The 27,042-nt window shown below is 35.2% G+C and overlaps 1 protein-coding gene across 4 annotated transcripts in view; it reads left to right on the plus strand.

Moving 5' to 3' along the window:
- LOC123318010 (eye-specific diacylglycerol kinase) overlaps nt 1-27,042 on the plus strand; it is a 291,641-nt gene that overhangs the window by 123,801 nt on the left and 140,798 nt on the right. For all 4 annotated transcript variants that reach the window (XM_044904662.1, XM_044904665.1, XM_044904664.1 and 1 more), the window contains exons 7-9: nt 7,648-7,861; nt 17,997-18,189; nt 22,482-22,584. In XM_044904662.1, the coding sequence (XP_044760597.1) occupies nt 7,648-7,861; nt 17,997-18,189; nt 22,482-22,584 (510 nt within the window). The remainder of the gene's footprint in view (nt 1-7,647; nt 7,862-17,996; nt 18,190-22,481; nt 22,585-27,042) is intronic.

Below are 27,042 nucleotides of genomic sequence, written 5' to 3' on the forward strand. Positions count from 1 at the left end.
TTGAGGTGAAATATATCTGCGTATTTCGCACAAATTTTATGAATTGATGTTTTCTCTTCTTTATTCAGATTAGATACATTTATTGAATGGAGTAATTCCTCAATACGATCTACTGTCATATGTTTTTCATCGAATTCACAAATCGAATAAAAATTCAGAGGTTCGACGTATGGCTTGAAATTTCTTATTTTTATTTCTTTTTCGTTCGTATTTAAAAACCTGATTGGAATATGATTTTCTACTGGTCTGCTTATGCAACCGGCTACAAAAACTCCTTCGCAGATTTGGTCTGGTATAACAACACAATCTTCGGCAATATCGCATTTTAAATATTTTATTATTTCACATCTAGCTGGAATTGTAGTAGTTACATCATAATCGGATTCAAGTTGTAAACAGATTCTTTCACCGCGAATATTTAAACTCATTTTGAAATCTTCATAATCAATTGCAGCTGAAAATTTTGTGAAAAAATCTGATCCCAACACTCCATCTACATTTTCCATGAAATGCTTCATTACGATAAATTCATGAAATAGATTTATGCCATTTATTTCAAGATTGACACCAACGTTACCCAAGGAAAATACGTATCCTGCGACACCTTGTACTTTAATTTTCTCTCTTCCATCTACTCTGAAATTACCATCCAAGCTTGACTCAAAAATCACACTAGCAGTCGCACCTGTGTCTAATAAGAATTTCAAAACATTCGCTCCATTTCTCATACATACGTAATTCAAACCATTCATACTCAAAATAGTTACATGTTTTTCATTAATTTTGTCTGTATTCACGAAAAAACAAATCGTTATTTTCTTGGGTTGCGGTTGATGCGTTCGGCGTTTCTGAATGTCCTTGAGTTTCTAGGAAAAAAGACCTTTGATTATAATTATTTCTGAAGTATCTAGATCCTCTATTAGAACCACGACCCCTATTAAATCTACCGCGAGAGTTTTGGTGATAAGAATTGGTTGGGTTGTTTCTGTTATTAGATGAATTATTATCAATTGCTCGAGGGGGATAATTTCCACGATGATTGAATTGCCTTGAACCGCGAAAGTTTCTAGTACTGCGTTTGTTTCTAGTTGAATATCGAAATATTTGTTCAGAAGCACCGGCTCTATTAGAAATCTCTTCGTCTTTAGCTCCGCTAATAGCATCTTTTAACGAGGAATAGTTACGTGCTTTAATAATGGTTCTTAGATTTGGATCTCGTAATCCGTTTGCGAAAGCCGTTATTGCTAATTTCTCATTAATTTGGGGAAGACATTTCAGAGCATTTTTATCACCGTCAGCTTGTGATATTGTAAGATTCAACATCATTTGTTCAATTTCTTGACCGAATTCATTTATGGATTTTTGTTTCTGTCGTGCCGAGTGTAATGATGCAGAAAGTGCTGATGCAGATTTTTTTGATAATAAATGTTTAGAAATATCGTCTAGAAGTTCTTGAACACTCTGATAATCAGGATTTAATCGAATTTTGGCTGCTTCTGTTAGTTTAGTTTTTAGAACAAACCTTATGAGGAGTTGCTTACCTGTATCGTTTAATAGAGATTCGTACAATTCAATTGCGTCTATCAATCGGCGAGTGCCATTTTCCGAACCATCCATGCATGGAATTAAACTAGTTGCAGTTTTCAAATCAAAAGTCTCACTCATTGTTGATATTTCTGTTGCAATACCTGTAATTTGACTTGAATTATTGCTACTAGAGCCGTTGGAATGATGTACCAAATTAGACAATTTCAATCTATTCTCTAAAGTAACAAATATATCAGTTTGAAGTCGTTCTATTTTAACAATCAATCGCTGAAATTTTTCTTTAGCCTCTGGCTCTAAATATTTTTCATTGATTTCTTTACGAATTTCCTCAAATCTTGTTTTTAAATCCTCTAACCTACCTAAATATCTCTCAGTTATTCTAGAATCTTCTCTCCTATCTTTATTATCTTTTCCTAAATTGGTATGAAATTTGGAAAATTCGTCATATAAAATTTTTAGACTTTCGAATTTGTTCATTTAAGGAACCTTAACTATACGAGTTTAGGATGTAGTACATAACTAGATTTAAATTAGAATTAAAATATAGGTAGCTTACATAACACTTGCACACTTTGTACTCACGCACTTTTTTTTTGTTTTTTTTTTTTTTTTTTTTTACCACACCAGCTATGTCACTTTTTTTTCCAGATTTTGTTAGATCAGTTCCTGGCTGCGTCTGATTTCTGTCCTAATCTTCCTCTGAATGCGCTTCTTTATCCATTGAACCATCAGGTAAATGAATAGACCCAGTGAAAGAACTATTGCGATGATGGAGCAAACTTCACCCATTGACAAATTTCCACTGCCTACCTTCGTAGATTCTCCTCCAGAGTTACCTGCTTGAGCAATTATCACTTCTTCCTTCGATTGGGATTTTCCCATGTTGGATGTTTATTTTTCTTCTTATTTCACTTGATTCGAAATGGCAGGATCGCCATGTAATAAACTGTGTTGTTTGATTTCTTTACGAACTTAATTTGCTCTTTTGGGCATAGATGGAGAACCATCTTAGGAAAATAAAACGAGCAGTGTAACTTGTACTACGTCTATTTCTCGATTCATTGTTCTACAAGTAAAATCATTCACCTATGATTTCGACCTACTTATTGACAATTTGTTGTATCATCAGAATGTGGATACACGGAAGACAATGGCTAAATTTATTAACAAACTAGGTGAAATAATTGGTTATCCTATTTCGAATAATGCTTACTGTGAAAAGGGGATTGGACTCTAAGGAATTTCAATATTTTCGTTTGAACAATAACTATGATTATGAGTCCATTACAACTCTTCTGTTTCTGACTTTTATCGATATGTATAGCGTTGTATAAAATTTGACTATTTATATCACTTCTATTGACTACTTGGCAAATAAATACTAAAGGCCATCCCCTTGTGCTTCTGAGAACTGAATAAAAACCACACAATTTATCAAAAGTTTCGACGCCTTTTTTATAACAATTATAACACGGGTCAACACCAAATTTGACTTTGACTGCAAAGCAAAAATTTCGATAGTTCAGATCCTACTTAGACGAAAAAAAAATATATGGCATGAAAAAGTTTGCTTCTGTGTTTAGGAGACTGATTCAACAATATCATTTAAAATACCTAACTACAAGCAACATGTGGAGCCCATGGCTTGTCTTGATTCCAAACAGGAAAGTCAAAATTATGCTTCATAGGCTTCAGAGAGAACGTGAGATGTCTTTAATTCGTATTTCACGTCACGAATTATAATAAATTGACCACACATAAAACAAAATGCATCAGCATCGTATTTACACTTTCTTGAAGACATTTGAAGTTTGTATGGGCTTGTAAACAACACCTGATCTTTGTTTATGACTCGAGTGCCCTCTAGCGGCACCTCGTAAACGTGAACACCCCACCCTCATCGCTCGGTCATTTTGAATTCTGAAAAATTAAGAAAAATTATAAAAAATTGAAGAATAAGTATTAATACTATAAATATCACAAAAGCAAACTTTATACCAAAAAAAGGTATTTTCTTTTCGCCTGTGGTCCTTGATGAATGTTTGCACATTCGATGACTGCGGGAAGTAGTTGAACTTGGGAGCCATGAACTGTTGTAGGAGTCTGCAGAGAAAGTGAGGTTTTGGTTCAGCCTTTGCGTGACAGGTGGCGTATCGTGATGAGAATATCTCAAAGCGGCGTCCCAAGATCGCATAAGACTACCATCCTCCGCTCGGAAGATTCAGTGCTATACTCTACTGACGAGGGAAAATGATCCCGAAACCGGTCTACAGTTGCACTTGAATTTTTCGACTTCTCTGGGACTTCCTATGATAGTTCATGACTAACTCACATTATTGGAACACTCACATTATTGGACAATTCCTTCGGAATTTTTGTTTCCATTAATTTTTCATTCTTCCGATGCGCCTCGTTAGGCGCTTGAACTGGAGTGCTGTACACTGTACAGTACTCCTTCTTTTTGTATTGTATTTTCTTTTCGTTTTTGTGCATAATTAACCGGAAATTCCTAGTATAAACGTTAGGACAAGGAACGAAATTTTTTTTGTAGAGTCGTGTAATCCATCATAGTGCCTGGATTAGTATTCACAGGGGATGGATTGCAGCACCAGTGTACATCGTAGAAAACAAAATTACAGCCTTATTTTTCTTCGGAGTATAGGATACAACGGGCATTTTTCTTTAAATCCAGACATAGAAGAACCAGGTGCTCTCATTTTATTCGGTAGTAATTCTGACATTGCCTCTTTTTTATTTTTTAGTGTTCCAACAATTGCAAATTCATTATCCAAAAGCTTTTTAGCTGAAGGATAACTAGTTTACAAATTTTTACATGTCAAATATCGGTTTTTGCTTCACGGTTGAAGTAATCGAATGTCAGTTGGCGTATTTGCCTTTCGGTATTGCCCTTCCGGCTGCTGAACACAGTACACCTCCAAGTTACTAATATAGAAAGGATCGTTCCATAGTGCAGGCTGAACTGTATGCTGTTTTAGCCTGCACACTGGAGAATATCGGCAGAGGGTACTCCGGAAAACACATCTATATTTGTTGTGACAGTCAGGGAACCCTGAAATCCCTTTCTGAGAAAAGGGTTAACTCACACCTAGTAAAGGAACGCAGAGAGGCTCTGCGGGAGCTAGGCTCTGATAACATTGTGAAAGTTATCTGGTGCCCGGCTCACGCAGGACTTCCGGGGAACGAGAAGGCAGACATACTTGAAAAGCAGGGAGCCCGCTCAGCTTTTGTTGGTCCGGGACCGGCGCTGCCTTTCTGTCGTACATCTGTCAAGAACTTCTTCAATAGTTGGCTGGACAGGAAATTTTCCTCTGGATGGAGCATGAGAGGTGGTCTTAGACAGTCGAGGCTTCTCATTGAGAGACCATCCTCTGTGCCTGAGATCAAAAAACTCTTAGCTCTTGAGAAGAAACAACTGAGTCTAGTGACTGGAGCAATGACTGGCCATTTGTTTAATAAACACTTAAATAGAATGGGACTGACTAGCTGTTCCCTGTGCCGCTGGTGCAGGAGCACGGAGGAAACGGTCGAACACATTTTGTTCTTCTGTATCAACCTTGAAGACTTAAGGATGATACACCTAGGAAACAGAACACCCACAACTCCTATGGTGAGAGGGACACCTCTCTGTCGACTTGTGGCATTTTTGTCAGCATGTCACAGAGTTTAAGTCTCTCCAACTACAAGCGGACGAACAATGGGTCACGAGGCCTCAGTTCAGCCCGGTGGGGCACCGCACGTAGAAGAAGAAGAAGACTCCTTTCATCGGTAATATATCGTGCACATTGCTTAGGTCTGGGAAATATTTTCACGATATTTTTTTATTCGTTCTACTGATCTTACTCACAATTGGAGATTTCTGCCATAACATTTTCATTTTCTTATTTCTAGCCACATATAATAATATTCTTCACTGTCTTCTTCATTGATCTCTTGTTCATCATCGGTTTTATCTTGTTCTACTTCCGACTCTGTAATATGATCACTCTCTTCAAGATCTTCATTTTCTGCCGTCTCTGCTTCACCTACAACATCTTCTCCACTTTTTCCGTCAAATAAAGCGCAAGCCTCGAGTTCAGTTGTCGTCAATTGAATGGACAGAACAAATAGCATAATAAATATTTTACCTCGAGCAACTCAATTTTAAAAATATGTTGAATATACTTACATAACAGACCGCATGGTGTTTTCTGTACACCAATCGGAACGTCTGTAGATTTCACAGCAAATAACTATGTTCTCACTCGAAGAATCAAAGCGCAACTGAGTAATGTGCTAGTAGACACAATAATAGGTTAGGTGGAAGTACAAGGGGAGTCATTCTAGTTTACAATAACTATAGTGTTCTTAATGAAAGTAGTGTATAAAATACACCTCCGCCACTAGTTGAAGGCTGAATCTGTTAACTCTTTGACGAAAAAAGGACGATAATCAATAATTACATACTAGGGATGAATATCAGAGAATATGGTTCGCTGCTTACTGAATTCGTAATAATTACAAAAAAAAGAAATAGGAATCAAGAGGAGATATCCAATACGTATCACCAAAGAACTTGCAGTAACTAAGTTATCGTTTCAAATTAAGATTTATGTACAAGCCAAGAACTCACCCAGTATAATTGAGGAAGTACACGCTCTATAAGTGGCGCAGGGTGGTTGAGTTTTCATCAATGCCAAGCCTAACTTTTTGTGTCAGAAATGTATACATGTTTTTTTGCTGAGGATGATTTGGTCATTAATGATTTTTTTCATCAGCCTTTTCTTAGGGTAGATAGTAATTGATGAAAGTTCTAAAAACATTTCATATACTTACGTGTTTATTTTTTTTTAGAATAATTTTTGGTCGAGACAATTCATCAATTGTTAACTTATGCAGAAAGCATGTTTTCGATAACCCTTAAAACATCATACCTGGTGCTCGATTCTCGAATGTGAATTTGTATAGAAATTTCAGATTCTCTATTCACGAACTACAGAATATCAAAATATTCCAACACAACTGCGCTTTCACAGCATGCCATGTCTGAGGAACATCAGTTTGATTTTGATGACGCGAAAATTCTGACCAGGGAGAACAATTGGTTCAAACGTAATTTCAAAGAGATGCTTTTCATTAAGAGACACCCGAATTCAATCAATGCGCGGTCTGATATAGGTTCATTGAACATCGTATATTCGAATCTGATTAAAGAAATAAAATTATAATTTTCATGACATATCATTTTCCATCTGGTGCAGTTCTGTGTTACATTGAACCTGAACCTGCGACCGATACGTCAGAGAGTTTGTTTGGATCCCCGAAATGAAAGAAAATTTTTATTTTCATTTTCTCCACGAATTTGAATTTTTTCAAATGATTCACATCGTAATTTCTTAGGGAGATCGGCCACCGAATGCGAAGTTGCGCGAAGCTGAGCCTTTTCAGTATTAATATAATCGACAAGCAACTAATCGAGTGACGCAGCTCGTGATTTAGCATTGAAAAAGCACAGCTTCGCTCAACTTCGCATTAGGTGGCCGATCTCCCTTATTCACAAGGTGAGCTGGTGCAATTTTCTTCTCGGTTTTTTATGTTCCGGTTTCGAATGTTCATCGTTTGTTTTTTCAATTGTAATACAGGGTGAACCTGTGTGTTTGTTCTATATTGTGTTGTTTGTTAAGAGTAATTTTGTAGTTAGTTCATATATCAGATCTCATGCTACCCATTACTAATTTAGGTAAAATTGTTTTTAGCCTGAGGAAGGGAATAAATTTCCCGTAACGTTGCTGCTGAATAAATTATACATAAATAGTTCCTTGTGACTGATACCTTCACCTATTCAAAATATTCCTTTACATTTCAGAAGAACTGCTCCCAATATTATTTAACATGGTATCGTGTTCATAAAAGATCCAATTTCTACAGATTCGAGAATCTAGCCAATATAAAAGTCATTGACATTTCATACATGAAAAAAAATTATAAGTTGAACCAATTCATCCCCATAATATACAAATTCTATGATAAAAAAAATCATCCTCAGCAAAACTCTTTTTATTCTTCAAATGATGTACTGATATTATGTATTTCCAATTCAAGGGCTACACGGATGAACCAGTATCCGAAATATTATCAAATATGAGCAACAGTCAGCCGGTTTTTCTCGACAGATGGCATGTTCATGTAGAAAAAAATCCCAACTCCGATGCGAATGAAGAAAATGGAAAGGATAATTTGCCTCTGAATGTTATAAACAATTACTTCTCTCTTGGCGTAGATGCTCATATAGCTTTGGAATTTCATGAAGCCAGAGGTGAGCTTCTACATATAGAAAACATACGATTTCAACAGCACATCTACCAAAGAATAGGGAAACAATAGGTACAGGTAATTTAACCTGTACCCATTGTTTTCCTATTCTGTATATTGATACAGAATCGCCCAAAAATTAATTTGTTTACTCAAGCAGTATCATAGATAGCTCACCTGAACTCAGATATTGAAAAACATAGAGGAGCCTCCAAAAATAAAACGATTACAACAAACAAACACACTACAAAAAACTGGACGAACCGGAGCATGTTTCTTAATTTTTGGATATCTGATCTTATTGATAAGATATCATCTGCGAACCTCAGGTGATGTGAATATTCGCCGTTTATACAGGGTCTTTCACGAGGAACGTCACCCATATTTATACGGGAAACTACTGAACGTATTTTCATGAAATTCAGCACTTATAAGTATTTCACGATGCTGATGAAATCTAAAATATTTTCAAGGCATGCGCACCTCCGGTTTTTCCGGAAATGACGTCAACTTCCGTTTTTCAAATTAGAACACCATTTTTTTATTGCAGAAATAGATTCCTTAGAAAATTTCAAGTTATTTTAATGTAACATTTTCCAGTTTTGGTTGAAAAATTCTCTCTGAGCGGGAAAATTCGAAAAAAAAATCGAAAATAGAGCTCCGCTGAAACAAGAATAACTTCGAGGTTTTTGGATGGAAAATTTTTATTTTTGGGATTTTCCAAGATGTAAGATTGATGTATCCACTTTAAAAATCGAAATCGCGATTCATGATACAGGGGGTGAAAAAATCGCTTTCAAAGTTAGGGATGACAAAATCGTGAAAAATCAATTTTTTCAAATCAGAACCCCATTTTTTTATGGCAGATATTGAATCTACGTTGAAAAATAATGTGAGTGTAGGCATCACACCCTTGCCCTAAAATGGATATTTTCTGAGTTATTTACAAAAAACTGTTTTTCGTCTTGAATTTTCAGCTATTTCTTTTCCCTTCACGCTAAAAAGATGAAATTTTCAGGAACTGTTATTTGAACCATGCTGTAGATTTTTTACCCCTTCTTGAAACCGACTTCAAGTTACTATTAGGAGAACCATGGCAAACTCTCGCAGTTATAACTAGAGAAAATGCTCAAAGTTTTGACCGTTAATTTCTAGACATTTATTTATACGTCTCAGGAATGCTTCGTGCGTTGCTCTTCTTATTTCATCGGGAGGAAGAGATCTGCAAAAGTGTTTAAAAACCAAATTGAGTTTCAAAACTATGAATCTAAAAATCTAAACAAACCTGAACGCATTTCTGACTCGTTCTATACAGTCCTCTTTATCGGTCAGGGGAGTTGAGTAGACAATATTTTTTATCCTACCCCAAACATAATAGTCTAAAGGAGTTAAATCGGGAGAACGTGGTGGCCAAAGATGTGGACCATTGTTCGCCAACCATCGATCTTCAAATAGCCTGTAGAGGATATTTGACACATTGAATAAATTGTGTGGAGGCGCGCCATCTTGTTGATACCATAAGTCATTATGGTTCTGTACTAGCGGCTCAATTATTTGAGTCAATATGTCAGAATATCTATCTCCTAACGGAGAATATTCTTTAAATAATGCAAACATGTGTAGTGTTCTATCTTACCAGTTAAAGTCCCATCATAAATGTGAACATCGAGAATTGCATTATTGTTGATGGCGCAAAAAACATTGAAACTCCAGGTCTCTTGAAAGTTCCATTGTCTGAAGTGATGGTTGTTCTCTTCATCCCAATAATGACTGTTATGCCTATTGAAAAAACCATTCTTTGTGAATTTAGATTTATCTGTCCAAATTATATAATACAGTCCAAAATGTTTTCATTCTCTTGAAATCGAATCATCATAGCTTCGCAAAACTCTGTTCTCCTGACGAAATCAGTTTCCTTCAAATGCTGTACCCTATTGAATTTATATGGGTGCATTTTATGTTTTTTCAATATTCTCCAAACACTCGATTGAGATAATCCCAGATCAATATCGGCATCTTTGAGAGAATTTTGAGGATTCACACGAAAATATGCAAGAACTGTAATTTCGCTGTTCTCATCTTCTACTACACTTTTTTCTCTGTGTATAGTTTTCTCAACGAAAGATCCGACATTTCTCAAGTTTGTCATGGTTCTGTTAATGGTATCTCTCGTTGGTCTGGGTCGGTCAGGAAACCTCTCAATGAACAGTCGAATCGTTCTATCTACAACTTTATTACATTCTCCATGAAGTAGAATGAGATTTAAATAATCTTCATTGGTAAAATTAGGCATAGTGATAGATTTTATAACTTAATACGAATTATCACCAAATTAATAGTACCTAAACACAAAATGCTACTGAATAAAGAGGAATTTGGCAGATGTAATTAATGATATGTATCATAAAAAAAAAGAATGTAAAACATGGTAAGTTTTTGCATATGGTTCATAAGGAATTATTTATTTATCATTGGAGAGAAAACCGATGGCCGATTAGTTGAAATAAAGAGGTTTCCGATACAAATTCGAATCAAAATTCGCCATCTATTTAGGAACAACCTGTAACTTTTTCCTCTTGCATATTAGGGTAGTAAAATCTAAAACATGGTTTAAGTAACAGTTCCTGAAAATTTCATCTTTTTGGCGTGAAGGGAAAAGAAATAGCTGAAAATTCACGACGAAAAACAGTTTTTTGTGAATAACTCAGAAAATATCCACTTCAGGGCAAGGATGTGATACATACACTCACATTATTTTTTAACGTAGATTCAATATCTGCCATAAAAAAATGGGGTTCTAATTTGAAAAAATTGATTTTTCACGATTTTGTCATCCCTAACTTTGAAAGCGATTTTTTCACCACCTGTATCATGAATCGCGATTTCGATTAAAATAACTTGAAATTTTCTAAGGAATTTATTTCTGCAATAAAAAAATGGTGTTCTAATTTGAAAAACGGAAGTTGACGTCATTTCCGGAAAAAACGGAGGTGCTCATGCCTTGAAAATATTTTAGATTTCATCAGCATCGTGAAAAACTTATAAGTGCTGAATTTCATGAAAATACGTTCAGTAGTTTTCCGTATAAATATGGGTGAGGTTCCTCGTGAAAGACCCTGTATTGATTCCTTTGATTTGTAAGTTTAGGCGATATGATGTCGCCCTGTCTTACTCCTTTGGGAATCTGTTCACTTTTCGGGTCGTCATCTATTTTGATATGAAACTAAGCTTGCTGATAGATGTTCTTAAGTAGTATGGAATAACGAAAGTCTATTCGAGCATCGTCCATTGCTTTCAGAAACGACCTTGTTTCAATAGACAATCCATAAATGCAAGGTGTTGATGGTAGGATACCAACTTAGTTCCGACTTTGAACTCGGAATTCAACTAAATTTAGACTTGAAAATCGGAATTTAAGGAAAAATATTTTTAAAATATTATGTGGCCCTTCTATGCCTTCGTATTTTTTTGCCCAGATTTTGAATTATGTATTTTAAATTCTGTTCAACTCTCTTCATTTCAAACCTTCTGTGTTCGTAAAAAAGTGATTGAAAAATATGCAAAATCGAGCTATGAATTCTTTGGAAATCCCTTATTGAATTCAGATACAAATAATATAAAACCTTTTGGAAAATGTAACCTGTAAGTGTGTTTGCTTCATCATAACACACATAAGTATGAAAATTTATTCTTCCAAAAAACCTTCACCTATTTATTTCATTTCATAAAACAACAATGAATATGTACTATCGTAAGAGATAGTGGAGTACCGTTAGACTGTAAAATGAGAAAATGTAGGAACCTACGGAACATGCATCGATTTCGAAAAAATTTTTTTCATCGGATTCTATATATTCCCTATGAAATATATTCACCCGTCAGAAATCGTTGCTTCTTTCGAAATACGTCAATTTTTTCAAAAATATGCAGTGTATCACAATAGTATCGGAATTGTTAGAATAACATGTCGGGAGAGGGTTGCAGGGTTTTTCTCTGGCTATCAGATGGTGCCTATGGATTCGACCATGACCTTGATATTCAAGGTCAATTGCTCGTACTTTGGATGCCCAAAATGAAAATAGCTTCCTTCTGACCTTGAAGCCCCTGCAACTCGAAACAAGCAAAAGTAATGGATTGGCACAAAAAATAAATAACATTTTTGAGGAAAATATGCCCAAAAAAGTTTCAAGTTTTTTTTTTTCCACTATGTCATGATGAATTCGGCCTTGGCTTTTACCTTGAATGCCTTTTATTCAATGAGATCCCATGATTTTGGAAATCGAATATTCGTTGCTTTTATTTTTGGGGTCAGAAAAAATATGTCCTTTTAGAAGGCTTGAAGTGGCGTTGATGATAGAGGAATGAGTTAAAGATAATAAAGTATAGCCAACATGAAACTGACATATACTTCTGGAGTTCTAAAATGCGTTCCTGGCTGGTTATTCTGCCTCTTTAGCACATTTGCAACATAAAAGTGCCAGACGGATATAGCGATCGTCATTTCTGTTACTATCATGGCCCATCCCTGAAAGTTTTAGAAGTATTAATTGTTTATTTGTAATTGTTTGAAACGAAGGTTTGTAAAAATAATAGTTTATTTTCCTGTCGAAATATATGTTTAAACATTATATTGATGCTAAATTAGTTCTAATCATCATCATCAACCTCGTTAGTTTTTACTGCAGGTGAAGGGTTTGAACAGCTATTTCCGTTGCAGAATATGAAGAATACAAAATGGTCAAATATATTTATTTTTGTGAGAGCTCCACTTTTAAGGTTGGTTTCTTCGAATTTTTGGTATTTTTAAGTCAATGGAGAAACTGGAAAAAGTTGGTGAAATTTTGTGCTCGGAAGATTCATCACATCAATGAAAAACTATATTCCGATTTTTTTTTTTGACGATAACTCGGTCAATTTTCGAGGTATGGAATCGGTCTTAGAACCATTTTGTAGAGAATTTTTAACACTTTGATCTCCCTATAAGGAAACATTTTTGAAGAACTCCACTTTCAAAATGATTATCTTCAAATGCATAGCAAAAGCGAACTTTTACTGTAACATGCAAACTTCAAAGGTACATAACTCAGTAATTTTGGATGCTACATAAAACAAACGAAAACCGTTTTATAGTAAACCGTGAATATTTCATTTTTGCATTCCTGCTGTGTTCTCGTATATATTTTAGTTTTCGAGTAATTTGAGAAATAATTAAATTTTTTGTTCAATTCTTAAAATGTCTTTTCACTTGGTTCCTTTCTTTCCAAACTACTGGATAACATTGATAGTACTCAAGTGCTAGGAAGTGAAAAATATTCTGGTGGTAATGATGGGGGAATTGTTAAAAAATTTTAGTTAGTTAGTTAGTTTTGAATGTCATAGCTCCGTCAATAGTTGCACAATTCATTTTTGATGGAGTTAATTTGGAAGCTCTTCTCAAGGACTTCAAAAAAGGTTTCATAAATTTTACCCGAATTTGTCTATTTGATTTTGAACGTTTAACATTCAGCAGTTTGCGAATTCATACTCAACATAGATAAATCATATCTCGGTTCATATAACATTCAGATAGTTCGTTGACAGCTAGTTTGTTTTGTTTTTTAATAGGCTACAATTTTGTTTATAACAAGTTTTTCGATAAATCTCATAGTTTTACAGTTATTCGTGAAAGCCCGTTCGAAAACGTGGCTTCTTTAGGTGAAAAATCTTAGGTTTCAATCGGGAATAGTTCGAAAATTATATTGATTTTACAAAAAAACTTTTCGATACATTTTTGCTTAAATTCAATCCTCCTAACTATTTCTGAGGGTTATTTCAACTCAACTGATTCAGTAATTTAGATTGTTTATAAATAAATAATAAAAAGCAACAATTATTTTCGGGTAAACTTTGTCGAAAAAAGTACAAAAAATAATTTGCCGCAAAAATTAATTTTTTTTTATAGATGTTCCCTGGGTTCCGAGGTATAAACCTTCAGATCCGCTCCGCTAAGATGTTCGAAATGGAGTTGTTACATCTCGACACATCTGCTAGCTCCAAGAATCATATTATTTATTGTCATATTATCATGTCGGGATTTTGCTCAACTTCTGCGCAGGATTTTTCTATCCTTTCTCTCAAATGCTCCCGTGAGATAATTTCAGTGGCATATACTTTCTCTTCCAGATAACCCCACAGAAAATAATCCGGAGGCGTCATATCAGGGGACCTTGGGGACCATGGCAAAAGTCCCCTATTTCCTATCCATCTCTTCGGAAAGTTGTTTTTCAGATATTGCATAACTAGTCTAAATCGGCGGGGACCTGTACTATCATGCTGATGTTCAATTGGTCAAAATTTTTTGTTTTTCAGATCGAATTCACTCACGTATTACATTTTCTAAGCTTACTTCATTTGAATCTAAAGTCAAAATGTAATTCCGAAAGAATTTAATCACTTTTTCACAAATTTTTAAAAAATTAGAAATCTCCACAGAAGGCAATAAATAATATCACCAAACGAATAAAATTCAGTACCGCATTCAGAAAAAATTACATAAAAGATTAATTCGTCCGGTTCCTATTCTCTTGTGACAAGTGTGCCATGCAAAGTGAAAATTGAATTCCTTAGAAGAGCTCATGTAGTTTTTCATCGCAATAACGAAATTTCTGCAAGGGATGTAAAAAATATAGATTTTGGAGCTTGAAAGAAAAATAATGACATACTGAGTACTGCCCTAAAAACATTGATATTTCATTTGTTTGAAAAAGCATTCTGAAGTGAACAAACCCATAAAATTTAATCGAAATCGGACTTTGCATTCCAGAGTTATGGCTATCGCAAATTTAGGCCACTTTTCAGGAATCACCCCGTATCTCCGAAACTTTCACAAAACAAGCAAGTTTTCTGAAAGGTCTGGATGACCCGCATTCACCATTAGGCTGTGGCCAACGACTCATGAAACATCCTGTAGATATGTCGATAATGGGCTAGTTTCCTAAAACTCCAAAATCGAAAGTAAGATTATTTATGGAAACCCTTTTCCATTAGTTATCCAACACCTGAAAGATTCGCTTCAAAATTCAGAAATACACCCTTCGAAACTTAGTAAACATTCGAATATGTGAAAGCTTGTGACGTAGAATGCCTTCAGTAAAGTCTAGTAATTTTTGTTAATTCGACAACAGCGGAACCGATCAAGAAGATATCCACAGATTGCATAAAATTGTTTTTGTAATCCGTGTCTATACTTTCTCAAAACCGATGACATTTTGTGTCATTGTTTGTTTTTCTTGTAAAATTTGATCACAAAACTTGATATTTATTACGTCTATGTTGATCAGAAAACTTTCATGACCATTATTGACTCAAAGGGCGTTGCCGGATTGTGAAAATGACGTAGAATGTTCATAAGAGAGCACTTCTAAAATCAGAATTTTCGAAAGTGAATAAAGACAAAATGTAATATGATAAAATTCGAAAAAAATATATTTCGATATATTTTAGGTATAAAGATTTTAATCTAATATATAAAATTCTCGTGTCATAGTTTTCGTTACCATACTCCTCCGAAACGGCTTGACCGATTTTGATGAAATTTTTTGTGCTTATCCGGTATCTATGAGAATCGGCCAACATCTATTTTTCATCCCCCTAAATGTTAGGGGTAGTCCACCCCTAAATTTTTTTTTGTATTTTTTAGACAAAATTTTTAATTTCTATTTTTTTATGATACAACATACAAAAATACATACAATCCTCAATTTTCACCCTTCTACGATCAACCCTTATTTTTTAATAGCCATTTTAGTAATTTAATCATTAGGAAATTATTTATATGGCAAAACAACGTTTGCCGGGTCAGCTATCTATGAGAATCGGCCAACATCTATTTTTCATCCCCCTAAATGTTAGGGGTAGTCCACCCCTAAATTTTTTTTTGTATTTTTTAGACAAAATTTTTAATTTCTATTTTTTTATGATACAACATACAAAAATACATACAATCCTCAATTTTCACCCTTCTACGATCAACCCTTATTTTTTAATAGCCATTTTAGTAATTGAATCATTAGGAAATTATTTATATGGCAAAACAACGTTTGCCGCGTCAGCTATCTATGAGAATCGGCCAACATCTATTTTTCATCCCCCTAAATGTTAGGGGTAGTCCACCCCTAAATTTTGTTTTTATTTTTTAGACAAAATTTTTAATTTCTATTTTTTTATGATACAACATGGAAATTATTTATATGGCAAAACAACGTTTTCCGGGTCAGCTAGTAACATATATTTTGAATATCGATTGAAATTTATTCTGGGAGGATTCCGCATTTCTTCATAAACTTTTTAGGGTTTTCACTCCCAATCTCTGAAACAAAATCAATTAAAAATAAAATCAACGATTTGCTCCTGCGTAAATTCTTGCAGAGATTGGGAGTGAAAACCCTAAAAAGTTTATGAAGAAATATATTTTGAAATTTAGGAAAATACCCATTCTCGATGTTTGTGATGTCTTCTTTTTCATATAATAGTATGACTTCTGCATTATTCCATTTGTATGGTATTTTACCCTCCATCAAACAATTGTTCAATAGAATTTGAATTGCTTCCATGAAATTCTCTCCACCTAATTTTAATATTTCTGAAGTAATCTGTTCTTCTCGTGGAGATTTCTAATCTTTCATTTGATGGAGAGCATGTCTCATTTCAGGTACAGTGATCTCTGGTAGTCTCTCAGACCCAACATCCATTATCTGTTGGGAATGACTTCAGGGATTCGTTCAAGATAGTCTTCAAGATAGCTCTTCAGTTTTAATTTTTCTCATTCTTTGTCTACCGTTCATATTTTTGTTAGTTTCAATAGTTTGTATTATTTGTTTCGTTTTGTAATTTCTCCGATCCGTTCTCATCTTTTTTAGACTTGCTTCATTTAACCTTCCTAATTCTTCGATTAGTACCATAATGTCTTAACTAATCTTTGTCTGTTTCTGTGACTTCTCATATTCACATATTTTTCAAGCTGCTGCTTGTATGTCTTTAGTTATTTCATCTGCTAGTTCATCAATTTCTGACTATCGGACTTCACGATGAGTCTCTTTCTATTTGGCCCATAGTCCGATACTGCCTTTCGTATACAATTATCCAAATGTTTATCAGTCAGTCCATTCGGTATTTATTCTTGATAACCCTCGTTATGCATAACACAATTTTCAAATTGTTGGATATCAATTTCCATAAAAAGTGAAACAACAGAAGCTATCTCATTGAAATCTTCGAAACGATTTTCGAAGTTTTCCTCTGAATGGGCAACTATTTCCTCAAGATATTCGCTATTATAGGATTTCCACGGATTAAGAGATATTTTCTCAGCAAGACTATCGCTTAACGAAGATTTTCTACTGTTGCATTATTTGTATACCTATATTACGAAAAATTGGGGAAATTGTTAGAGGCTTATTTTGATTTATAACTGTTTGTAATTTCAAAATACAAAATTAGTGCCGAGCCACCAAAATCACCTCGGAGATCAACTGGCAGGCCTAATCAAACTATGGGCTATTGGCTGAGAATAATAATAATATATTCTGGGGTTCTCTTCTTTGGTCGATTACTTTCTTTTCTCTTTGAACACTACCTGTTTCACGGAAAAAGCCACTACATTACGAAACAGTTCTTTGGAAAGACTGACGATCTACAGCAACATTGGGATACTCGATACTGAAGACGCTGATACATTTATGAATAGAATGTTTGTACTTACCTTCTGTTTTCTTCCCTTTTCTTAAATAGGATTCAAAATAAATGTTTTTTACACATCGCGTCGGTAGAAATCATCGTTATAATCTGCTAATAATTTGAATACAAAAATTCAGAACGCTTACTTGACAGCTTATGGGGCAAATGGTACAGCAGAAGCTAACAGTTACTTTTAGATACTGAATATCGAACTCCAAGATTCCATAGCTTACTCGACGCACGTTAGTTGAGTGGTTATAGATCAGTTCGACTAACTGAGTGAATAGTACTATTTTTGGCCTCGGCGTTAATGAATTTCATTTCAATAATTTTTAGGCGAATCGGCACGCAAAGGTGGATCTCCTTGCGTACCTACTAGTGAACATCATTAGAATTAATTTCAATTTTTAATTCTGCATTTCCAGAAGCACACCCTGCAAAGTTCAACTCTAGGCTGAAAAATAAAATGTTTTATGGACAGCTAGGAGGAAAAGATCTATTACAGCGAAAATGGAAAAGCTTGACTCATTATCTCACTCTTGAATGCGATGGGAAAGATTTTACGCCGAAATTAAAAGAGTTGAAATGTCATGCTCTTGTTTTTCTCAATATACCAAGGTAAATAAGGATCAACACCTTTCGGTTTATTCTCATTTTACGACATACTTAGCCTATAATTAATTCCAGCCACAGTAGACGGTGGAATTCTCCATGACATATTATTAGTGCCCATTTTTTGTTCTCACTAATGATCAAACTTTTCTGAAAATTGGTAACTAGGAGTAGGAAGACAGGAATATTCATTGAGATTCAAGTATAAATGATCTGAATTGTAGAATTCTATTTTCATGGTGAAATCAAATACGACAGCAAAGAAACGTTTAATGTATGTGTGAGTGTTTTGTTGATTTTTTATGCTAATTGGGCAGTACGCGAAACAAAAGGAAAATAAAGAAACAAAAACAACTTGAAAAAATATGTAAATAATGATGGTACTACTTCCTACCTTCCCTACTTCCTGTACTTGATCAGATAGTTATATCTATTTTCTAGAAAAGATTAATTTTCAGCTCCCGGAAAATAAGATTTTATCAGATACTTGAATAAAAAGATAGAGAGTAAGAAAAGGTTTTTGACTCGAAAAATTTCCTGAATCCACTACACTTGACGTAGTCTGAAAGTCTAAAATGCTTTTGATTTATTTAGTTTTATAAGTATGTACATTAAAATTGAAAGGATCAATTTTCTCGTGTGTATCTCGGGGAAATAAATTGAATATGGATAAATTGATTTCATTCTGATTTCTCTTTGAAATTTGATGAATTATTTAGTATTCTGTGAAGAGTATCTCTTTTAATTGTGACGAGAATGTGGATATTTTTAGAAGAAGTCACATAAAAGCAAACGTCGGCGTGGTATCGAATTGATTGTCCTTTCTTCTGGCCTCATCCCATCAATTTTACTCTTAATTTCAAATATAAACAGAAGGCCGTGAATATATCCTTCATCATTGCAACTCTGGGAACACACCATCAAGACTCAAGGATAAGCGATACAAGAAGTTTCTTCGACCAACTAAGAGAAACTTATGGTTCTGAAACTGTGAGGGACCTGAAAACTTGGCAAAGTCTCAATAAGAAGATGGCACACTACTCGAATCATAAGAAGTTTCTGCTGACCTGTAAGAACCAGAATGTATTTCCCAAACATATACAACAAGTTTCAAAGACAATACTACCAATTATGTTAGACTCAAAAAACCCGTTTGTAAACAGATGTAATAGTATAGTCTATACATTCAAACTTAAAATTCTGAGGTTGGAGATAGTTTATGTACATTGGAAGGTTGGTTCCTTGAGTAGAGATTTACAACGAGTTCTTTCAAAAATATCGGAAATAATTCCATCTGATTTATATGAAGAATTTTCAAATCGTCAAAGAATTTTTTACCTTCACGAATTTTCTAAAATTAGTAGAATACAAAAACGAAAGTTTTTCTCACTGAAGTCAGCACAACTGTCACTCAGTCTAACTCCTGAAATGCACAACGGTTGGTGAATCTCACTGGAATCGATATTCCATCTGAAGTTCAATATCTATTGAGTTTGGGTGAAAAATACAACTTACCCTATAACAAGAACCAGCCACCGCCCCTTGATCAACTTTTGATCGATACTGAGTATATTTTGTCTTCTCATGAAGATGAGAGTGAAATCATTGAAAGACGTAACAGATTTATTAATCTTTGTACAAACTATATTAATGATGCACCATTCAATCACAGCAATGATAATTCTCTCTTTGACTGCATAAAGAAGACTATAAATTTTTTAAGAAGTCATGAAGAAATTTTGATCACCAGGGCTGATAAAGGTAATTCAACGGTAGCCATGTTGAGAGAACAATATGATTACAAAGCCAGTCTGGCTCTTAATGATGAAAATACTTATGCAAGGTTGTCGTCAGACCCAACAAAGTCTGTTCAGAATAAATTTAATAGAATAGTTAATCAACTATATAAGCAAGGGCATATTGATGATTCTACTAGGAGATATTTGTGTTGTTCAAGTGGTGTCTGTCCAAAAATGTATTTTTTGCCGAAAATTCACAAGGATGACGTCCCTCTTAGACCGATAGTAAGCTATGTAGGAAGTCCCCTGTACAACTTGAGCAAATTTTTGGCTCGACTCATGTTTTCGAACGTAATGACAAGTTTGTACGGAATTCTTTTCAGTTCGTTGACAGTGTTAAAAATGTCACATTACCGGATAATTACATACTTGTTTCTTTAGATGCCACTTCGCTTTTCACAAACATACCAGTTGAACTTGCATGCGATATCATTCGAACAGATTATGAAAAGATTCAACCACACACTACACTCCCACCTACTGAATTCTTAGAGTTGTTTAGGTATTGTGTTGATAACAGTTTCTTCGTTTTTGATGGTGAATACTACAGACAGATATTTGGTTTGGGGATGGGTAATTGTTTGGCCCCAATTGTTTCTGACATTGTTATGGCCAAATTACAGACGTTTGCTCTCAATAGGGTACCCTTCAGAGTTCCTCTATTTCGTAGATATGTTGACGACATTTTTGCATCCATTCCATCGGATGGAGTAGATGTTATGTTGAGTACTTTCAACTCTTTCCATCCACGACTGCAGTTCACTGTTGAAGTGGAAGTTGGTAACAAACTACCATTTTTGGACATATTAGTTATAAGATCAGACAATGTCATTAAAACTGACTGGTACCATAAACCTTCGTTTTCCGAGAGATTTCTCAATTTTAATTCATTTCACCCTTTGTCACATAAGATCAACATTATTAAGAATCTCAAATACAGGGCTACTTCTTTGTCTGACGAGATGTTTCATTGTGGGAATTTAGAGAAAATTAAAACCTACCTATTGAAGAACAACTATCCTTTGACGATTATCAAAAGAGTTCTATATGATGATAATGATCACGGAACAGTGAATAATTGTGACAATAACAGCACTAAAAAATTTTTTGTGATACCATATATTAAAGGTCTGTCTGAGAGAGTCAAATCGGTGCTTGGATCGACGGGTGTCAGTGTCACATACAAACCCTCTAATACGTTAAAGAAATTTTTCTCGAGGTTAAAATCTACTACACCCAAATTACTACTTTCGAATGTTATCTATAAGATAAACTGCCAAGACTGTGTGAGCTCTTATATCGGACAGACTGGTAGATATCTTGAAACAAGGCTATCCGAACATCGAAGAGATAGTATCAATATCCACAACCCGATAAAAAAGAAGGATAACACTACTGCCTTAGCAGAACACTCCCTTAAAGAGTTGCATACCTTTGATTTTGATAATGTGACGGTTCTTGGACAGCAGAGTATTTTAAAAAAGAGATTAATTCACGAAATGATCTCTATTGTCCAAGAACCCAACTCCATAAATAAGAGGACTGATATAGAGCAGCTAAACACCACATATTATAGTTTAATAAAGAAAATGAAGATAATAAAAAGGTAAATCATCTCTATTTCGATGACCATTCTTGTCCTTGTTCTTTGTTTCATATCATGTTAAGTATCTGTGTTTTCGGTTGACACCTGGACGGATGGTTCATATTACGCTTGGCATGTTGATTCTTTTTGTTTATATACGAAGAAATAAATGCTCAGTTTCTGAATTGCTTGAGTTATTGGAATTTTTATTTAAAGTTGACAAGGGACCGAGTTGATATTGTAAGTGATTTCATGTTCAAGAATGTTTTTATGTGTTTATTTAATGATTGTTTTTTATTTTTTATTTTGTGAATTGTTCTCTCACACCCTCAGACATCGCACAAATCTGCCTTCTATTTTCATAGTTGTTGTTGTTAACTGAAATGTTGTGACTCTTGTTAGTTTGTATCATATTATGCTGTCATTGTTCAACTCAAGACAAAACAATAATAGCTCCTCAATTAATGTGAATTTTGTTTCGCTCTTCCAGAGCCCTGAGGAAGGTTTTAAATAAACCGAAACGTCGGCGTGGTATCGAATTGATTGTCCTTTCTTCTGGCCTCATCCCATCAATTTTACTCTTAATTTCAAATAAAAGCAAACATCAAGGTCAGCTTCATAATATTTGTGATTGGGGAAAATTGAGATAACTGGATGTGATGAGTTGAAGAAAAATCAAATCTGATCTATCCAAAAGAGGAGCGAACCTGAGAATAATTGGAATATATTACTTGATATTATAACAAAAAGTTCGAATTCGAAAACTCTCGGGTACTATCAAAACTTTTAATACGCACAATAACATCAAACACACCATATAAGAATATTGGACGGATGACGAGTGCTTTGAAATTTAATCTTTATAACTGCAAACACGAGGTTTGGGCAAATAAAAATTTTGTTCTGTATTTTAGTTATGGTGGCGGAACACGTCCTTGGAATTCTTCTATGGGCTCTTCACTACCTAGCACTGAAGATGGTTTGATAGAAGTTGTTGGACTTACTACATATCAACTTGTGAGTAATAAATCTTCCAGGTCAAAGCTCACAAAATATTTATAAAAATTTTACGCCTTCTAATTTTGCAACTAGGTGGACACAGTATATAATTGGGGCATCGATTGATTAATGTATATACTTAAAGGCAGCCCAATCTCCCTTTGTTGTGTTCAGCAATGCATTTCATAATACAATAATTATGATATGGGCCAATACGGAATAGGCGGTTGTAACGGCGTTTCCTCGGTTGTCTCAAGCGCCAGCTATTCTTTGAAGGGGCAAATAGCATAACAACTCCGGTGGCTTCAAGTCGAATCAAGTTTCCTTATTATCCTTGAGTATTAACCCCCTTGTTGAATACTCAAAGTTATTATCTAGGGTGTTAGCGATTCGTTGTTTCGAAATAAGGAACAGTCGGCACTATTACACAATTCTAAAAATCCATCGATTTACAGAGAGATAAATGAATCAGTCGAGTGAAAATCACAGTGCAATAGATTGATGTGATGTGATGGTAGCAGCAAGATGAGCGGAATAGTTGAAATTAAACGATAAATCTGATCATAGTGAGTGTTGCACAATGAATGAAACTTGCCAGTGTACTATGAGAGCAATCAAGAATCCTGGATGACTGTTCGCATTCACTAAACGATGTGACAGACTTTTCGTACTCTGGCCGCTCCTTACGGTTGCTCGGGCGCCAGTGGGGCAATCAGTCAAACCCCACGTCTCTCACAGAATCTCCAAAAAAAATTGGAGAGCCCGGGTAGACTTGAGTATCAGTGGAGAAGGGTATCGATGAAGACTAAGGCGGTAGCGTCATCTAAGTGTCTGCTTTTCAACGGTCTTTAGGCGTCAGAAAGAGTACTTACCTCTTCTAACTAAACTCTAAGATGAAACTGATTTAATAAATAGACTCTCACTGGCAAAATAACAGGCAAGAAAATAAATTTTCAACTATTTATTTCTATTAAAATAAACTGTACACAAAAAAAAATAGACATGTACAACAAATCGTGGACGTCAACGGCTGGGTCCGGTCGGCACAGGACGGCTGGCAAAATTACACTTCAGGAAAATGAACGGTTTCGGAAAAATTTACGGAAGTAAGTCAAGTCTCAATTAAACGAAGTGTAAAGAAATATGTACGGTTTCGAAAAAATATACGGGAGTAAGTGCTGAACGAACACTGGCTTTGGTAATTATGGTACTAATTCAAGCGGACAGATTCATTCGCAGCGAAATATTCAAAAATAAAACTTAAATTCAATTCACAAAACTCCGGAAAATAAATCAACATATATGCGTTCATATGCGTTTTTCAACTAACTTCTAATCGCGATACAAGAATAAAACACCTGTCGCAATTTTGTCTTCTATCCTTGTCGCGCATGTACATCCATTCACCCCCCCCTTGAAACCCTGTTTCAATTTACCAAAACTCGAAATAATAAAATTTCAAAATGATACGTGTTTTCCCCATTTTTTTTTTAACAGAAATATGCAAAATAATCAAACCCCTCAAAAAAAAAACATGTAAAATCTAAACCTAATAATTGAGATGGCAAAGGACATAATTTGCTCACGGGACGACGAAAGACACCAGAGTTTATACGTACATCCACTACTCGCACGATGCCATCATTTCCGGGAATTATTTTGTCCACTATTCCTAGTGGCCATTTCAATGGCGGTATATTATCCTGTACCAAAACCACAACGGTACCCTCAGATAATCCTGGCCTCTCGGGCGTCCATTTTGCTCTCGATTGAAGAGTGTGGAGGTACTCAAGTCTCCATCTTTCCCAATAATCTTGAACGATGCGATCTATTAATTGATATCGATTCAACCGATTTATGGGCGCACCTCGTACATCTTCCTAGGGAAGATTTTGCAGAGTTGTTCCTACCGTGAGAAAATGAGCTGGTGTAAGTGCAGCTGGAGAATTTGGATCAGCAGACAATACGCAGAGAGGTCTACTATTCATCAACGCCTCTATTTGCAATAGAACAGTGTTGAATTCTTCATAAGTAAGAATTTGTTTACCTATGAGCTTGTTAAGATGCGATTTGACACTTTTTATATTTGCCTCCCAAATTCCTCCGAACCACGGTCCATAAGCTGGGTTAATTTTTCAATGTATTCCTCTATTGGACATTTCTGTACCGATGTCCTTTTGGAATGTTGAAAAGGTTACAAGTCTTTCCAATTCACCTAATTTCCTTCGAGCTCCTATGAAATTAGACCCTCCATCCGACAATATAAAAGAACAAGAACCTCTTCGTGAGATAAATCGTTTGTATGCAGCAAGAAAACAATCTGAAGATAAATCCGAGGCCAGTTCAATATGTATTGCTTTTGTAGTTAGACAAATTAATAAACAGAAATATGCTTTAGTCAAGCATGGCTGACCTCTTCTTTTGAACATTGTTATATGAAAAGGGCCAGCGTAGTCTACTCCTGTTCGATCAAACGCCCGAGCTTCGTTAACTCGGAATTCCGGCAATGGAGCCGTTTTAGGAAATATGGGCTTAGGTTTGGTACGATAGCAAGTATTACATTTTCTAATTCGCGATCGAATCCGTTTACTTGCTGAAAGGATCCAGTATTTGAGGCGAATTATTGACAGGACAATATGTGATCCTGCGTGTAATAAATCAGAATGATACTGATCAATAACCAAATCAACGAATTTTTCCTTATAAGGGAGTAATATAGGATGTTTTTGATCATACTTTAACTTTGCGTTCTGCAGACGACCCCCTATCCTTATAATTCCATTATCAAGAAAAATATCTAAATTTTTTAAATTTGTATTAATAGGAAGTCCCTTTTCTAACCTACTCAACTCAACTTGGAAATGACAAGATTGGACATATCTGATCCAATATCTAGTGGCATTTTCAAGTTCCTCAGTGGTAATATATGGTAACTTTACTATATTAAGTTTGCACACCCTGAAAATGAAAGCAGTAGTTCTCAGAAGCTTCCTAAAGGAAGAAACTCTATCCAATAGAGGAGCCAAAACAAAATATTGTGTGTCAGTGGAGAGAAGCGAAATAGATCTTTCTTCTATTTCAGGCATTTTCACTGGATCTTTAACGGCTTCTATAGGCCATTCGCCGAAGTTATCTATTAACCATGTTGGTCCGTTGAACCATAATGGGTGTGTTAAAAGTTCAGATGCAGTAGTTCCTCGAGAGAGAACATCTGCTGGATTACTCACTCCAGAAACATGATGCCAGTGGTCTGGGCTCAAACTTTCTTGGATTTTAAACAATCGGTTACTGATAAAAGTCTTCCACTTTGATGGATCTGATTTTATCCAGAGTAACACAACTTTAGAATCAGTGAATGCGAAAACAGAAGAAAAAGAGATCGACAAAATGGGAGACGTACAGTAAAAGAACCATTTTCATTTCGTGTCCACCTATTTTGGAATAATATCTCACATTGTTCCTCTTCTGCACTTAAAACTTTAGTCCTAGGTATCTCCTCCAAATCCCAAAATTTTTGTGAAAGCCCATCAAGAGAATGCGTCATCGCATGCTCAGTAAAGAGACATATGTTAGAACTGCGATGCGTTTGAACAGATGTGCGTCCCATTACAACATATCCCAACGTGGTTTCCAATGCTACAGGGCTATTTTCCTCTCCCTCAATTTTATTGGTTCCACAAATCAGAGGCCAAAGTTCTGCGCCTATTAATAAATCAACCTTCCGAGCAAGGGCGGCTCTGCCATGAGAGCACATGAGCACGTGAACCCCCAAACAAAGTAACGTAAAATCAAATTTCCTCTCTTAACTAACCAATAAATTACCGTTCTTAAGTTATAATATTATTTTGTACCTAGTATCTATTTATGAATAATACGAACATGACCCAGCGACGAAGACAGTGCTTTTCTCTACTCTTGCCGTCCACATACGTCGGTCGCACGTGCGAACGATAGGAGGGGTTTACGTCGAATTGCTAGACAATTTTTATGAGCAGGCGGAGGGGGATGTACGCCGTTTTAACTGAAGCAGGAGCACAACTTCGCTGTGCTCAAACGGTTAAATCTACGGAGATCACGTTCGGACTATTTATCCATCGACACGCGACGTAATTCTTTAGGTGAAGTAGAAATTATACGTTCATTCTTTGCATTATGAATGCAACAAAATTTGCTGTGGAATATTTAAAACAAAATTTCAATTCATTCAATTATGAAGAAAAACTCCGCGTTAAAAGAAATGGTAGACCAAAACCTGAACGGCATTACTTTTTTGCCCAGACAAATTTGAAAACCGTTTTCCAATGCAGCATGTAGATTCAGCAGTGGACGCATATCCATTTTTTGATAAAATTAGGTTGAAAACCGAATTAGAGATTATTTACAGAAGACCTGATTTCAGAAATCTTGGCTTGTTGAAACTTATCATTGAAAATAACCTATAACTGATATTTTCTGCCACTTTTTCCCTTTTCCATT

This window comes from Coccinella septempunctata, chromosome 7 (genome assembly GCF_907165205.1).
Source record: "Coccinella septempunctata chromosome 7, icCocSept1.1, whole genome shotgun sequence".
NCBI lineage: Eukaryota > Metazoa > Arthropoda > Insecta > Coleoptera > Coccinellidae > Coccinella > Coccinella septempunctata.